This window comes from Phoenix dactylifera, unplaced genomic scaffold (genome assembly GCF_009389715.1).
Source record: "Phoenix dactylifera cultivar Barhee BC4 unplaced genomic scaffold, palm_55x_up_171113_PBpolish2nd_filt_p 000195F, whole genome shotgun sequence".
In the NCBI taxonomy this organism is placed as follows: Eukaryota; Viridiplantae; Streptophyta; class Magnoliopsida; order Arecales; family Arecaceae; genus Phoenix; species Phoenix dactylifera.
The window spans coordinates 371,596-389,207 of record NW_024067719.1 but is presented as its reverse complement, the minus strand read 5'-3'; the positions used below and the strand labels follow the sequence as shown (position 1 = coordinate 389,207).

The 17,612-nt window shown below is 36.4% G+C and overlaps 1 protein-coding gene across 3 annotated transcripts in view; it reads left to right on the top strand.

Moving 5' to 3' along the window:
• Positions 1-2,055: 2,055 nt before the first annotated feature.
• LOC103696077 (probable sulfate transporter 3.3) overlaps positions 2,056-17,612 on the top strand; it is a 35,132-nt gene continuing 19,575 nt past the window's right edge. For 2 of the 3 annotated variants that reach the window (XM_008777593.3, XM_026800766.2), the window contains exons 1-11: positions 2,056-2,412; positions 2,510-2,558; positions 2,633-2,840; positions 2,927-3,098; positions 3,235-3,300; positions 7,845-7,958; positions 8,065-8,181; positions 8,864-8,990; positions 9,108-9,394; positions 9,484-9,674; positions 9,791-9,870. In XM_008777593.3, coding sequence (XP_008775815.3) covers positions 2,089-2,412; positions 2,510-2,558; positions 2,633-2,840; positions 2,927-3,098; positions 3,235-3,300; positions 7,845-7,958; positions 8,065-8,181; positions 8,864-8,990; positions 9,108-9,394; positions 9,484-9,674; positions 9,791-9,870 — 1,735 coding nt within the window. In that variant the 5' untranslated portion in view covers positions 2,056-2,088. The remainder of the gene's footprint in view (positions 2,413-2,509; positions 2,559-2,632; positions 2,841-2,926; positions 3,099-3,234; positions 3,301-7,844; positions 7,959-8,064; positions 8,182-8,863; positions 8,991-9,107; positions 9,395-9,483; positions 9,675-9,790; positions 9,871-17,612) is intronic. The other variant, XM_026800767.2, reaches the window with a different exon arrangement.

Below are 17,612 nucleotides of genomic sequence, written 5' to 3'. Positions count from 1 at the left end.
ATCATATCAAGTTTGGGGTTGGTGTGAGCTTTGCCCTTGTGGTATTTCCATATGAATCCTTATCCGAAACTTCTATTTTAGGCAGCTCCGTGGGTCGCAGGTCTGATTAAGAAAATGCTGCTGCTAACATACGTGTCTTTTTCCCTCTTTTCTTTTGCTCGTTAATAAATACATGCTGTCTTGTTTCAGATTTTATGAATTTTCCTGAGCAAAAGAAACGAGGAAGCACGGCAGTGTATAGCTTATCGAAAAGTTTTCGATAGGAGATCCTTTGATACTTAAGTCAGAATAGAGAGGTAACAATATAAAGAGAAGAGAGTTTAACAAAGTTTAGTGCTTTATGAATAATATATTGTATGTTCTTGAGTACCTGAGGTTCCGTGGATTGTTCCTTTATATAGGAGAGTCGGATTTATCGTTATCTGGGCTGATTGGAGTGCACTGATGGCCAAGTATTGGATGGTAGTATGGCTGTGATGTGGAGTCAGTTTTCGTGGGCGGCGTGCAGCGTTGATCGAGCATAGATTGTGGTATCGCCACAACTGCAGGCTGCCAAGGCAGTCGATTGTTAGGATTGTCAGTCTTTATCGACATGTGCTGATAAGCTTTTTGGTAGGAGCCAAAGTAGCTCATCTCGGGTGGTCGGATTTTCGGCTAGCGCCGAACTCGCTCACCTCAGGTGGTCGAATCGTCGGCCGGGGCCGAAGTCGTTCACCTCAGGCGGTCGACTCTTTGGCCAGGGCTAAAATTGTCTAAAGTTATAGTTGGTCTTGTTTGAGGTGGAGATATTCAATATTTTTTTCATCAAATATCATGCTTTCATCTTTTAAAAAATGCATATGTAATGTGTTTAAACAATGTGTGGGTATTTTTTTAAACTCCAAGGCCATGAGACCTTTGTTCAAACCTTCAATTTGCTCGCCCGTAATTTGAGGACAATACGAGGACGGGACTGCAGGAAGCCTTCCAAGAAAGGTTTATTTATTTGAGTCAAGGTCGGACAAGGTTAGACGTTTCGATATAACAAACAGTCGGCAGAAAGCCTGTAGGAGAATTAAGTAGTGCGGTTGCGCTCGTACGACGAAGTGGGGTTCAGTTTCCTCAGGCTTCAGAACGGTTTGGAGTTAATTATAAATCATTAAAATTTTCTAACAAGCCAATTATGACATAACAACCACGGCTTGAAACTAACCCAAGAAAAAACAAAAAGATGAAGACGGGTCTCTCTCTCCCTCTCTCCCTACGCCCCCCATTCATTGATCTTTATCTTCTTTGCTTTAAGGTGAAGACCAGTCGCCACTACCAGCCACAAAATATACCAGCACCACGCCCACTCCCCACTCCTCTTTTCATAAAGTACCAGAATCTTTCTTGGTGGATGTCTAATTTTGAATATTTTCTTTGGTAAGTATTTGAATTGTTACATAAATGCTTCCATAAATGTTTGCTTTTGAAGAAGTCTAAAGCCAGTCCCTTGAAATTTTAGCGACACCACCCGTTAATGTACTGAATTAATTAACTATCACTGCGTTCCATCCCACCAGGACGAAACATGAAAATCATCTCCTCGTCTTGCGCTGCAAATTCCATGGCACACCTGTCGATGCACTTTGCAGAACATTAACTCCTCACCTCTCCCTTCGCTAACGCATTTGCCATCACGCAATGGGGACGTATGCTAAAGGTGGGAGGAATATAAAGGCAAAGCCAAGAAAACAACCCTGGTCCGGGTTTTTCTTTCCATCCCACCGAAGTTTGTGTTGATAAGGCTGATCTTCCCCCAGATTCCATCCCTTTCGCCACCACCAAATCATTCATCTCACCTCCCACCCCTTCCCCCTTCCTATCTCTTCGCTAGGCTACCTCTCTTTTTTTCTTTTTTCCCCTTACTTTTCCATCTTGCCCCACCTCCTTTCTCATGCACCTTTTGTTCTTCTCTTTTGCTGCACAGTACTTTTGTTCTCCAGCGGTCCGCCTCTGACAGGGACTTAATAGATGCGCGGAAGAGGCCTCAAATAGGAGTTGGTGGGGGGGGGGGGGGGGGGGGGTGGGGGAAGGAATTCTCTCATCAGGAAACTAGACCTAGATATGGAAGGAGCCCATGGTGCAAACGGCAACATGGGAGGAACACAGGAGGACTACCAGGTGGAGATTGCGGTGGTGGAAGTGATGCACAAGGTGGTGTCGCCACCGCCACGGAGCTCTTTGGATAAGATTAAGGTAAGGCTGAAGGAGACCTTCTTCCCTGATGACCCATTCCGCCACTTCAAGGGCCAGCCGCCCAAGAAGAAATGGATTCTTGGAGCCCAATACCTCTTCCCTATCCTAGGCTGGGCCCCCACCTACAACCTCTCCCTCTTCAAGTCCGACGTCGTCTCCGGCCTCACCATAGCCACTCTGGCCATCCCACAGGTATCAGTTTCATATCATCGATCCTTCTTCTTTATCTCTTTCTCATCTCTTTCCTCTATTCTTGATTCCATTCTACTTGTGCTTTGTTTTGCTGCAGGGAATCAGCTATGCCCAGCTTGCCAATCTGCCTCCAATCATTGGCCTCTGTAAGCCTCGTTAAACTCTCCCGAATAGAATTTATGGGAAGAAGTAGACTACATTCTAAGAGGTTTGATGACAGATTCGAGCTTCGTGCCACCGCTTGTGTACTCAATTCTGGGGAGCTCGAGAGATCTCGCGGTCGGTCCAGTCTCCATTGCCTCTCTCATAATGGGGTCGATGCTGCGGCAAGCGGCGAACCCGAAAACCGATCCATATCTCTTCCTTCAGCTTGCCTTCACTTCAACTTTCTTCGCCGGCATTGTCCAGGCATCTCTCGGGATATTCAGGTCATCAATCTAGTCCCGAAAGCTGCTTCGTCGATCTTGTGATGCCGATTCTTGTGGATTGTTTACTAATACTGGTTCTTCATCAGATTGGGCTTCATCATTGATTTTCTCTCCAAGGCCACACTCACCGGGTTCATGGCCGGTGCTGCCATAATAGTCTCTCTCCAGCAGCTCAAAAGCATGCTGGGTATCGTTCATTTCACCAAACAGATGGGTCTGGTTCCTGTTATGAGCTCTGTCTTCCACAAGACTGATGAGGTTGGTCAGTTAATGCATCAGAACAAAACAAAATAAACTCTCCTCCATAGTCATCCTTCAGTAATTTTAAACAAAACTATGCTTACTAAGCTAGGAAGTTGAGTAGTCTTGAGAAGCTTTGGGTGGTTTTGTGCAGTGGTCATGGCAGACGATACTGATGGGGATCTGCTTCCTGGCCATGCTTTTGCTGGCGAGACACGTCGTATGTTTTCTTCTTCCCCTTCTTGCGCTCGTCTCCATATACGTAAGATAATAAAATACAAAGGACAGGAGGATTTGATGTTGCGTTATAAACGGCATAGTGGTGATTGGTGGCTACTCACCGTCACATGGCTGACCCAACTGCTGCTCTTTGCTGTTCTTTACGAAACAACAAATCCTTGCTCGGCTACCAGATCGCTAAAAACCACCTTGAATGGGCCGGTTCCCTCCGATTGATGAACGCATCATACGTACTTTAATAGTGATGTCACGACTGGCCCAATTGAAACGGGTCTAGAGGGCTCAGGTCTAGCTTATAATGGCAATTGGATCAGGTCGATTTGGATCCAACTTGGACCCAACCGACAAGACTTGATCGAGATTCGCTAATCGTCCCGATCCAACTCGGAGAAAAAAGGTCTGGGTCATCCTTTTACTAACCGATTCAAATTCAGGTCAACTCAAATCGACTAATAATTTTTGTTATTTTATTTTCTTATCTTTATTTAAATATTAAATTCATTTTCCAAGCATGATCCAAGCCTATTTACTTGATCTAATTAGATTGAATAAGGTCCAGTTTAGTAATTTCTGATAATTATTTGGTGCAGTGATAAAAGCTTAGGCTAACAGGTATAGTTGGAACTAGAGTTGTAAAAATATTTTGTTTTGGTTGTTTGTTATTTTGACAACTATAAATGCTTTTATAGTTTTTTGATTGACACTAAAATGGGTTAGCAATCCAGGATTGATAAGATTAACCCGCTTGTGCATGAGTTCATTGTTTTTATTATATTTGATCTATAAACAACCAACTATTGACTCTTTTATAATATACTATATATCATATAATATAAAATAAAATAATTTATTATGCCAATATATATTGTAGGATATTATTAAGGAATAATATCTATTTACTAATAATAAATAAGCGATATTTATACTAATTGTACATTATAATGATAATAGTAACAATAATAAAATAATAGTAATTGCGCCGTTATAGTGAGAACAATTATTATATTGTTGTACACTATATCATAATTACTATACTATATTATCATCATATATAATTATTGCATTGTTAGATAATAATAATTATCATAAAGAATTATTTAATATCATAACAACTTATCATTGTTAGAGTTATAATAATAGTTAAATTCAAAGTATTATATAAAAATAATTATTATAAGACTTATTATAATACAATAATAAATGCATATTTATAATTTGTGTTACCATAATAACTAATTGGTATTTGACATGTTAAAATCTTAAAATTATACAATATTAAGATGTAATTTAAGTCGAGTAAGTAAAAAGGTTAGAGGATACAAGACAATTGGGATAGTATTTACAATTTTAATTGCAATACAAATTTTATTTATTTTTAACTATATCAAAAACATAAAGAGGTATTTTTTTTGCAAATCCAGTTGTTAACTAATAAAGTTGCAAGAAGACTGCTAGCAAGTCTAGTTGCTTCAATTGAATTTGTATGACTATAATACCAAAAACAACTTTTGAGACATTTGTTGGAAATCTAAATGCATTTTGCACTTGAACTTTAGACAATCAAATAGCAAAAGACTATCCGCAACTCAAAAATTGAATTTGCAACCTAATTATAGGTAAGTAAACAACCCTTCATTTGGTTTCGAGTATCCATTTATATTCCAATAATAATCAAATGAGAAATTATCTCCCTTTACTATGCACACGCTACAAAGAATGAGATGACAATTAACCTCAATAGAGAATATTACTTGAGCTATGCTCTATAAGGGCCTTTATTGGCTATAGTCTTGGTACTAACTACCAATAATGAAAGAAAATATCTTTGAATGTAGTTTGAAGCTCCTCTTTTTGTGGAAAGATGGAGGTGGATTTTAGAAATCGGTGGGTATTTGCACATGTATATACTATTGAATAATTGTAAGAAATTTTAGTATGGCCACATATTTTGTTAGATATCATCATAAATTTTTAATATTTTCATGGTTTGTTCATTTTTCACGCATCCCAAAATTTTAGAATTTTTATCCTTTTTATACATGTTGTGTTAATTTTCTTGAAAAATTTTCAACTTTTACATTTTATTTGAGAGAGCTATATCATTATATAAGTTTGAAACAAGAAAATAAAATCAATTTATACTTAAATAACAACTTGTTAATTAACACCATAACTAGAAACCAATGGGATGAGCAATGATACAAAAATAGGATGAAATGTGGCATGTGTGTGTGTGTATATACATATGTATGCATATATGTACACACATACACCACATATATATATACATGCATGCATGCTTGCATGTATTTATACTTTACATAAATCTTTGAAATATATAATAATCAAACTTGAAAGAGAACATATGCAAAAAAAAAACTTTTTTGTTTGTTTGTTTAACTTGTGGTAAAAGCAAGATCAAATTTAGGATATTTCTAGTACCATCAAAATTAAAGAGAAAATGGTAGAAATTCTCAAGTTCTTGAAAATATGATTTATAGGTCATTGCAATGGCTAGTGATTGAAAGAAAGACAAAATGAGATTTGATTTGTCTCAATCGATATAAAAAGAAGGGAATGCTTGAAATGTTCAAAGATTTTCAAAGATCTTGTCTTGTATTTTGAAAAAAGATATCGGTATCCAAGTTGACATGGTCCATCCTAAAATAGCTACTACTATTTTTTTTTTGTGAGAAGATCCTTGAATTTAATTATTAATTCGTAAATTTATTAATTAATACATCCATTCAAGAAAGTAAAAAAATAATTGAAAAATAGCAATTAGTATATTTACATTGTTCTAGCTAATATTTCAGGATTTATTAGGTTATATTGATCAAGATAATAAAACCCAACATTTTTTATATATTAATAAAAGCTATATACTGATACAAGCTAAGATCTTAGCCAACATGTCCATGTTTCACCCAACTACACTTGTCCATCTATAGTTAGTATATAAAATATCTTCTGATACATGGACACCTCTTTTTATTTTGAAAATAAATGGAAGAGTGGCTACAACGTCCCATCTTTTTGTTACAATGAAAATGAAGCTCCAAAACATGCCATTGGGGATTATTTTTAGCGACTTTACCATCTCTACCATTGGCCAAATTATATGGGATCTTAGCCACCATTCTCCTAAGATATGTGCATAAATGCACATTAGACAAGAGTCATAGGTATCCATGCTTTCTTTCATATGCATCACATGTGCGCAGTATTGGTACTTGGCGAAATGCACATGACTAATTAAAAGACAAACTTAAAGAGGTGTTCTTTTAGAAAGTTCTGCAGATGCCCAATGCTAGAAATATTTCAAGAAATGCACATGACCAATGGATCAGCCAAAACTATTATTTGGAAATAAGAAAAATCTTACAGAGAGCTCGTCATTATAAATGATGCCTCTATTTTAGATTGGGTCAAGCAGACCAGCCTCATTCATACACCGGTGGAGTTGCATCAGAGTTGGATCATATAAGATCCAAGCAACACTGGGCATAGTCTGTTTTCAACCAGTGGGTACAAATTTTGGGCTCTGAGTTGGTTTATATGGGGTCCAAGTTTGCTCTAACTGAGCCAACACAACCCATTTTCGTAATAATTTAACTTAAATTATCAATTTTGCTACTGTGCTTCCTTAGTTTTCTCCAAAAGATAGATGCTCCGCTCAGTTTATGGCAATACTGAATTCACCTCCAAGCTGGATTATATTTACTTATTTTGTCTTGAAGTAGGATGCCTCCTTTGCTTTTATTAGTCTTGCATGGTGTTTTTTTTTTGACCGACATTATGCATCAAACAGATGGAAGAAAATATTTTACAGTGGTAACGATTAATAAAGCAATTATAATCTTGAGCATCTTGTCATGTTCTGATAGGCTCTGAGGGGTTAGTCTAAATGCACTGACTTTTTTCCACCGAGTTTTGCAGATAAATTACAGCGGATGGCTTTGTCCCATTGGAGAATGCGAACAGAATTGCTCTTATACAACTATTTTCCTTGAAACATTTTTTCGTGTTAGATGACAAACATGAGCATGATGCTGTCTCGAATAATGTATTAAAAGAATTAAGGTCCCTAAAAGATCTAGTGAAGAGGAAAACCTCTACCAGCATAGATACCTTAGCAGCAAGTTAGCACCTCCCCGACAGAGTTAGTGTGGCTATGGTTCTTGGTTAGTGCGGTCTTTGAATGTGGGACATGTAAATACTACGAGTATCAAACAAAATAATAAATGAAATGCCAATGTCACGTAATCCAAACTACTTATCCTTGTACGTTAGCCTAATCTCTTTACGTCCTCCATTTTTTCCCTTAATATTAGCTCAAAGAGCAAAGCCATTTCTTAGAAGTTAACCGCAATATACACAAGATGAGTATACTAGATAAATTTTTCTGAAATGGTATAAAACGAAAAGCTAAATACAAGTAACTATTACTTTCTTTCCTGAAAGTAAGCACTATAATTAGCTTATTGGTGAGAATTCTTTTTTGTAACATATGATCTGACACAGAGCATGAGAAGACCAAAGCTTTTCTGGGTATCAGCTGGAGCTCCACTGACATCTGTTGTCCTTTCTACTCTTCTTGTCTTCCTTTTCAAAGCTCAGAATCACGGCATCAGTATTGTTAGTATTCTTAAATGACCAACTTCATAAACTCTCTTATTCTTTATCTGTACTTGCTAATCTTTTTTTTTTTTGTATGTACAATCTTCTTTGGATGGTTATACAGATTGGACACCTGAAATCTGGACTCAATCGTCCTTCCTGGGACAAATTACTCTTTGACAGTACCTATTTAGGCACTATAATGAAAACTGGGCTTGTTACTGGGATTATCTCCCTCACCGTAATTCTCTTCACATATTTAACTTCTAGTTTATTGTGCTGTGTATACTATTTTGTATCCATCATGCACACCAACACACAAAAATATACTCGCATAAACAGAGAAATTAAGTACAAGCCACAAGATGCTTCAATGGTTGTTTTTTTTTTACTTCAATCGATTTTCTGATAAAGCCATATGAGTAGTTATGTAAGAGTTTGCTCACATTTAACTCTATCTTGGAAACAAGCCTAATATTTTTTCCATAGGATAGTCGAAGGCATCCATACCCATGTTTTGCTTATAGTATTTGGGCTCATTGCGAGTGCAAGGAAAATAAAAGGGCTACTCCGTTTTTTCCTCCTAAACAGTGAGGAAGTAGTCTGTACTGACATCTACTTTAGACAACTATCTCATATCCAAAATAGACTAGCAGTTCTCATACTTTCTAATGCATATGTTATATATATGATTTTCCTGGCACTACCTAGCATATAGACATTGAAGATGCAACTGGAACTGTGCATCATAATGTTTTTTACAATAGGAAAGACAGCATAATCTTGCCCCCAAAATGAAGGCTTGTCCTTTTTCAAATATGTGACGTGTATCATGAGCATGCATGTTCGGGCGCACCACTATAGTCATAGAGTTGTTTCTCCCTAAAAGAACTAAATAAAATTTACTCTCTGTGTTTGTTCAGGAAGGAGTTGCAGTTGGAAGAACTTTTGCTTCGCTCAAGGACTACAAAGTAGATGGGAATAAGGAGATGATGGCCATAGGGTTAATGAACATTGTGGGTTCCTGCACTTCATGCTATGTTACAACAGGTAACCTCAAGAGAACATTGCAGTTAAGGAAAGCTCTCATTAGTGATGCGTCTCATTGCGTCTTCTCAAGGCCAAAGGCCCTCTAATGAAGTACTACGCCAAATGCGTGAACTGTAGGAGCTTTTTCCCGTTCGGCCGTGAACCATCAAGCAGGATGCAAGACTGCACTATCCAACATAGTGATGTCCATGACGGTGATGTTCACCCTACTCTTCTTGATGCCGCTATTTGTGTACACCCCCAATGTTGTGCTTGGTGCCATCATAATTGCAGCTGTTATCGGACTTATTGATGTACCTGCGGCGTACTACCTATGGAAGATGGATAAGATTGACTTTATTGTTTGCTTATGTGCATTCCTTGGTGTCCTCTTCGTTTCTGTACAAGATGGGCTTGCCATTGCTGTAATGACTGTGTTTGTTGTGCCTGTTTCATTTGATGCATTGTAGCTGCTCTATGACGACTGATATTATTGTTGGTTTGATGCATGTAGGTTGGGATATCAATATTCAGGATTCTTCTTCAGACCACCAGGCCTAATATAGTAATACTAGGGAACATTACAGGGACAGACATCTATCGAAATCTTCAACACTACAATGATGCCCGAAGAGTTCCTGGCTTCCTCATCCTAGCCGTGGAAGCTCCCATTAACTTCACAAATACCACCTATCTCAACGAAAGGTTTACTACAAATGACTTGTTAATCAACTACATCTGCAAGCAACAGTTGATTTTGGTTCTTGGAGTTTGACTGAAATGGAACCACCTAAATGGAACTTTAATGCTTATGTTGTTAGGATAACAAGATGTATTGAAGAGGAAGAGGATGTAGAAGATAATGAAGCTGGCCTACGATTTGTTATCTTGGACTTGTCTGGTATGTTTCTTTCTTTAAGTTACCTTTACTTTCTAATTTCAATGAAGATTCTAATACATTAAAAGCTCAAAACATCATTTTGGTAACCATTTACACTTTAAGCTGATGCAACATAATAACTTTCTACTAGACTTGGAGGATCAATTTAGTAATATGGTATAATTAGCAAGTTTTTCTGTTATGGTGGAAAAGAGCCATATCACAACGTGATAGGTTGTTATAGTTGACTAGTTCGTCTGGAATCAACTCAGACACATAGAACAACGAAGAGGTTGGAGGTACTTCATGCGGAAGTCAAAGTGGAGGGAAAGAACTCTGAACTATTTATCTGTCCTCTCATGGAAATGCCCATGGTCATGCATTTGCAATCAACTAGATCTCTCCTCCAAGAATAGTTACGCTGGGATTCGTATTATGTATGAGAGTCAAATACTAGAAACAAACCTTAAACCTCATAGCTCCATCAAAGTGTATAATGAGAAAAAGGTATAGTTGATCGTAGTTTTCATTGCATTTAATCTCTAATTCAGAAAGTTCCATCCAGGGTATATTGCAAGTAAAAGATTAACTGATCCTAGATTCTATTGTACTTTCAAGATTTATTTAAATAATTTTAGAGTTCGTTTTAGATTCTCAGTTTAATAGGATTGATTTGAAAGATGCATATTGAATCAAGAAAGTTATAAAGTCATTAGGATTTTATGTTTCATTGTTTTATATATCTTTCTATATAGAATATTGTGGGGTTTCAAATTTTCCATTCCTAGTTTTCTTATTCTATATATGAATAAGAGAATTTTTGACTAGCCAGGATTGGTCCTTCCTATCGTCTTTTCTTCTCTATTGTGTTGTCTCTCCATCTCTTAATATATTATCAATTATTTATCTTATTTTCTTTGTTTACTATCCCCTATATTATTTGTTTTTTGAAACAAATATTCCCATTCATTGTTTTCCAAATTTTACCTATAGGTCAGTTATGGGCCCACTTATCTAATCTGGAAACTATGAGAATATTATTCTGCCCGTCATCCTCTATCAGCAAAAGCTCTAACAGGTTTATTTAAATACTTATTTGATCGCAATATCCTTATGCAAGCCAGGACTGATCCAAACATAAAGATGGAACCATAATAGGCTGGAAGTATCTGATTGTAAACTAAGCACTATCACCTAAAGCTCTAGCAGGTTCATTTAAATATTTATTTGATTGCAATATCCTTATGCAAGACAAGCCTGATGCAAACACAAAAATGGAACCAAAATAGGCTGGAAATATCTGATGGTAAACTATGCACTATCAGCAAGCATATGATGATGTCATGGACACCATCAGAAGGGAGTTTATAGAATGCTTGCATGTGAAGCAACTAAGTTCGAACATACTACAACAATTGGGACTGGGTTGGAGCCTCTAGGATACCATCCAAAAGATTAGAGGACAATCCAAGGTAGACCCCAAGCTATGTGGATCTGAAGGCAAGAGTGTAACAGTCAAAACCCTCATGAGGGTGCACTAACTGCCACCCATGCCATTCCAATGGCAGTTAGATCGCTGTCAAAAGGATTTTCTTTTCTTTTCTTTTCTTTTTCTCTAGTGGATTTAAAGCTTAGTTTTTGAGTTTTTCTTGGACTATAAGGATAACCAGTTGACTCTATCACTTGTAGAGGGCGTTTGGTAACCCCAACAGGATCACCACGGTGATCTAAGATCCCCGGTAATCCAAATATTGGGGTGATTTGATCCCCAGTAATCTAAGATCAATGTATTTGGTAGGCTATGGTTCAGTGATTAAAAATTTTCGGATATCCATGTGTAACTTGTTTGGTATGGTATGGAGATCCAAGATCACCGACCACATAATACCACAAATACCCCTGATATATCTTAGATAGATTTTTTATGTGTTTTTAATTCTTATGAATCAAAAATATAAGTCAATATGTTAATTCCTATAATAACTCCATAATTTTGTCACATATTCTACTTTTAGTAGCCCTTATGATATATTTATTAATCATATAAAATATATTATAATAAAATATTAATATATTTATCAATATATTAATTATTAATATATTCTATAAAAATATATTTATTACTTCTATAAGTTATTAATTTTATAAAAATATATTATTTTCATTATAGAATTAATATTTTATTTATACTTAAAATATATTTTTTAATACTAATAATTATTTTGATTAGAAAAATGAGGTAAATAGGAGTAATATATTAAATATTTTCATTATATAAATATAAATATAAAAATATATTTCTACTATAATTTAAAATTATCCTTCAATAATAATATGATAATAATATGATTAGTAATATATTATAATATAATATATATCATTAATATAATATATAATATCATCATAATATTTTATATATATATATATATATATAACATTGATATAATATATTGATGGTATATTGATATCTTAACTTTTCTGCTAAATTGAGAGGTATTTTTATCTTTAACTTTCAACCCAGGATCACTCTCTTAGGGTGATCTTGGATTTCCAACCTCAAGGACGGGTATCCCATCACCGAGTTGGGCGGTGATTTGAGGTGTGAAGGTGATTTAGAATCATTGCCACGTAGAATCACCGTGGTGCAACCAAATGCGGTGATTTCATCACCTCCACCCACATCATCCTTGATTCTGGGACGATCACCCCATACCAAACGCCCCTGTAAAGAATCTCAGAGCCTATAACCACCCATGTTGCCCAGCTATGGAACCCAAAAGGAGGGGGGGAGAGGGTGGGGGGGAGGAATTGGGTTTTTCAAAAAACTTTATCTAATAATACAGCAGAATTAAATCTTTAATAAATGAATGTTGATATTAGCAAATATGTACTAAATAAATATACAAGGAAATAAAGCAACAGAAACGAACAAAGCAAAAATAGTGGTTTGGTACTAACCCTGCACCTACATCTGCTCTCCAAGACTTTCTTCTTGAAAATTTTACTATAATCTATAACCAAGATTACAACTTAGTTGTTTTATGAGTTTACAACGAAATCCAACTGATTTTCTCAGGTCAATCAACTAAACCCCACAACCGATTGTTTTCTGGGTTCACAAACAATCTAGTTATTTTTTTTAGAAAATTAACCAAAATCTAAACTAATTGTTTTTTGGGTTTACAATTAGCCTAGTTAATTTTTCAGGCAATCAACCAAAACTTTTACAATTTAATTTCAGATTTGGATGGACCTTTCCCCTAAGTTTCAATCCCTAAAATTTATCCAAATAATTTAAGCACAAACAGTACAACAAACAATGAATACGAAAACAATAAATGGAGCTTGATAGTAGTGGTTGGCTTTGATTGCTCTAGAAGGCGCTTTACTACCTTAATCAGATGTTAAAGATGTGATCTTTCCGCTCACAATGAAAGCTCTTGAATGATATTTTCTTTGAAGCTCTCTCTTTCTGCTTTCTCTTTCTTCTCTAGTAGATTTATCTTTGTCGTGCTTGAGCTCCTTCTTTTTCTTTAGTTTTTCAATGCATTTATACTCTTTGGAGAAGGTTGGAATACTTTTCTAGCTGTTAGATAGTTAATAGGGCTATTATGATATGAAAACAACCATTTGGACTTGCGGAAAAATTAGTGGCTTCTGTTGTCAAATGCAGAGGGGTCGACTCGCCATTTTCTGAGGTTGACTCAAAATTTTTAGAAGTCGACTCGTGATCTTTAGAAGTCAGCTCGAGTTTGATATCTCATGCGATGTAGAGAATGTTCATTGTACGTGTTAGAGAAGATCAACTCATAGGATATTTCACCCACCAAGTCTATGTTGAAATTTTGAAGATCTCTATGAGTATTAGACTGTAGGGCAGTGGAGACTTTGTTCTTGAGACAACTTCACGCATTCTCTATATTATCAGAATTGGAAGATTAATGGAAACTTTCCTAATGATGTGGAACATAATACTCAGTTCCCTTTCAGAAATGATTTCAAATCCTTCAGACTTCGGATATATGATTAAGCTAGTTATGTGATGCAATAGCCTCATTTCTACGTTAAGTTGGCTTCCTTTAATCTTGGCATTTTTATTCACTGTTTCTATCCCAAGAATGACTGCACGACAGTGAGCCGATCCTCATCCTTATCCACTGGATCACCAAGGTTGGGCATATGAAGGCTTTGCCAGAGAATATGATCATTCAACTCAATGCCGACATTTCTAATGATAGAGGAGGCACTTGTTAGAAGTATACTTTAGAAGTCAATTTGGCAGACGCACTATATTTATTCTGGGACATAAATTTGGACTATATCTTTTTATTAATTAATAAAATTAGGCATTCTTTTCATCTATGTTATTATGTGTCCATGAATCGTCTAAGAAATTAATAAGATGATGACATATATTCTCAAGAGTTGAGAATTTAAGATATATGTCATTGCTGATTAATTCCTGATTTACTCCTGATCGATGGATCATCATGAAGGACGGTGATTGATTCGATGAGATTAGTGCACATATCACTTTTTTTGATAGATGAGTCTTGAGTCCATAGTGTGGGGACACTAGAGTGATTGTGCAAGTGCTTGTTAGAGAACAAGGATACTGAGCGTGACCAAAGCAAGTAGTCACTTGGATGTCTATCCACTCGTCAGTAACTTACTTGATGCTGCAGTTGTATGACTGGTCCTTTGACCTGCGATGTTGCTGTAGTTTGACGAGCACATAAACATGGGCCCTATCCATTTGGATTCTTGTGGTGCAGATTGGCTGCAGTAGGTTCATTGCAGGAGTAAGGGTGCATCTAGATGAAATCTATCGACTTGATAGATTAGGAGAGATCCTATGTAATTTATGAGACCGAGTTTGTAAATCTTTGGCCAAGGTAGTTTTTGGAAAAAGAGTTTTTCAATCTCAAACTAGAGTCGAATAAATTTTACATATGACAGATGATGGGGTTTGATAGTTTCAGCTTAGTTTCATTAGATTTTTAGTTTCATTAGTGAACTTCTTACTTAATGTTTCATAGTCATTAGATAGTTTCAGCTTTTCTTTCATAAGAGATTGATTTTCATCTTTTAGAACTTTATTTTTATTAATTAGCTTTTTGTGCTCCATAAGATCTAAAAATGCATCATGTAATTCTTCTACTGTAAAATCACACTCAAGTTTAAAATCTACCTCGTCTTCATTGGCCATGTAGCAGATTTGAGCCGTCTCTTACTGATCTTCTTCCTCCGAACTTGACTCCTCACTTTCACTCCATTCAGCCATGAGAATCTTCTTTTTGAGTTTTCTTGCCATCCATTTCAATTCTGGGCAATCTATCTTGAAATGTCCGGGCTTGTTACACTCATAGCAAATTGGCACTTCTTTTTCTTTCTCTTTGTCCTTTTTCTTTTCCTTGCTTGAGCTGCCTTTGAGAAAGAGCTTCCTTTTGTAAAATTTCTTCTTCCCTCTCATGAATTTTCTAAATTTTCTCGCGAGCATAGCCATTCCTTCTTCGTCATATTCCCTCCTCTTCATCAGACTCCTCTGATCAATCTCTTGTTTCGGAGTCGTGGACTTCAGGGCAATGATTTTCTTTTTCTTGACCTCTTCTTCTGAATTGTGCTTCATGGTCAACTCATGGGTCTTAAGTGATCCCAGAAGCTCTTCAACTGTAGTGTGTTGAGGTCCTTTACCTCTTGAATTGCGGTTACCTTGGCCTCACAATTCAGAGTTAGTATAAGATTTGCCTAAACTCTTTAGTCCATTTATGATATCCATGAATCTAGTGAACATTTTAGTTATGGAGTCAGTGGACTCCATTTTAAACAATTCATATCTATGTACTAATATATTTATTTTTGACTCTTTAACTTGATTAGTTCCTTCATGTGTGACTTCTAGTCTATCCTAAATTTTTTTGGCGGAGGTACATGTAGATATTCTATTGAATTTATTTACATCTAGAGAGCAGTAAAGTACATTAATGGCTTTAGCGTTTAGTTGCGCTAGTCTCTTATCACTGTCATCCCCTCTATACTAATTGTGGGTGTGTATGGTCCTCTAATTATAATATTCTACAAATCATAATCTAGAGTTTGAATAAATATCCTCATCCTAGCTTTCCAATATGTGTAGTTTGTGCCATTAAACAAGGAAGGTCTATTTGTAGATTGCCCCTGGCTTATAGAACATCCTACTTGGGTTGCCATGATCTTTGGCTCTTGATCATGAGATCAACAAATACTATGAGAGCACCGGCTCTGACATCACTTGTTGCTCTAGGTGACAAGCCAAGAGGGGGGGTGAATTGGATTTTCTAAATTTTTAATCCCTTAATCAAATTGATAGATGAATGGATAGTTTAGCTAATATTAATTAAGTACGTGTAGTGAAATTAGAAAGGCACACAATACAAACACATAAGAAATATAGTGGTTCGGTGCTCTCCTAAGCACCTACGTTCACTCCCCAAGTGTCCTCTTTGGAATTCATTATAATTCCGTGGATTACAGTTGGATTGTTTTTCGGGCTCACAATCTAAAAATCTTTACACTTTGATTTTTTGGGATTACCAATAACCTACGTTGGTTTTGCGGGCTCACCAACAACCTACAATATTGGTTTTACATGTTTACCAACAACCTTACAACTAGATTAATAAGTAACAAAAGAAAGCTCCTAAGAGAGCAAATAAAGCAATTATAAACTACAAAGAAGAGTTTAGAGAATGTTTATCGCTTTGGAGGAGCTATTCTCTTCTTTGTCAAGCTTGCTTCACTTCATAAGGGTTGGTGGAGCTATTGATGACTGTTTGAAATTGCTCAATAACTTTCTTTTGGCCCTTTCGATGAAGCAATTGAATGAGGTTTTCTTTTCTAGGTTTTGCTCTTGAATATTCTTCTTTTATATCAAAAGTTATTTTTCTCTGATGATCTTAAATACCTCCCCAACCTTTATTGGTTACTCTCCAACTGTTTGAATTGAAAAACTAGCCGTTTCTAGCTATTGGGAGCTTAAAAAGTACTTCTGATGGCTAATATGGTAAGGGACAGTGGTTTTAAGTACCATTGGCGTTGTGAAAAGGAAAAGATCTCTCATTTGTGCTTTGCAGATGATCTTATGATTTTCTGTAAAGCGGATTTGGTTTCTGTGCCTTTGATCAATGGTTGTCTTCAGCAATTTTGAGACTTCTCTGAACTTATACCAAATCCAGATAAGAGCAGCATATTCATTTGTGGAGTGCCTTCCGAGCTTCGAGTGCAGCTTTTGGATATCCTCGGGTATAATGAAGGAGTGCTTCCGATTAGGTATCTTGGTGTGCCACTTATAACGACTAAGTTAAAGGCTACTGATTGTAAGGTGTTGGTGGACCGGATTATTGCCAAAACCAAGAGTTGGACTTGCCGTGCTCTCTCCTTTGCAGGTAGATTACAACTCATCAAATCTATTTTGTTTTCCATCCAAATTTATTGGTCCTCCTTATTCATCTTGCCCAAATCAATTATTAAGAAGGTGGAATCCACTTTACGCTCTTTCATTTGGAAGGGTTGTGAGCTTAGCACTAGAGATGCGAAGGTAGCATGGGATAATATTTATTTGCCTAAGGAGGAAGGGGGTTTGGGCATTAAGAACATGGTGACTTGGAATAGGGCAGCCATGACCAAACACTTATGGGCTCTCTATAATGATGACGATAACTCTCTTTGGTCTTCTTGGATTCGCTCTTATCTTTTGCGAGGCAGAAGTATTTGGGAGATCAAAT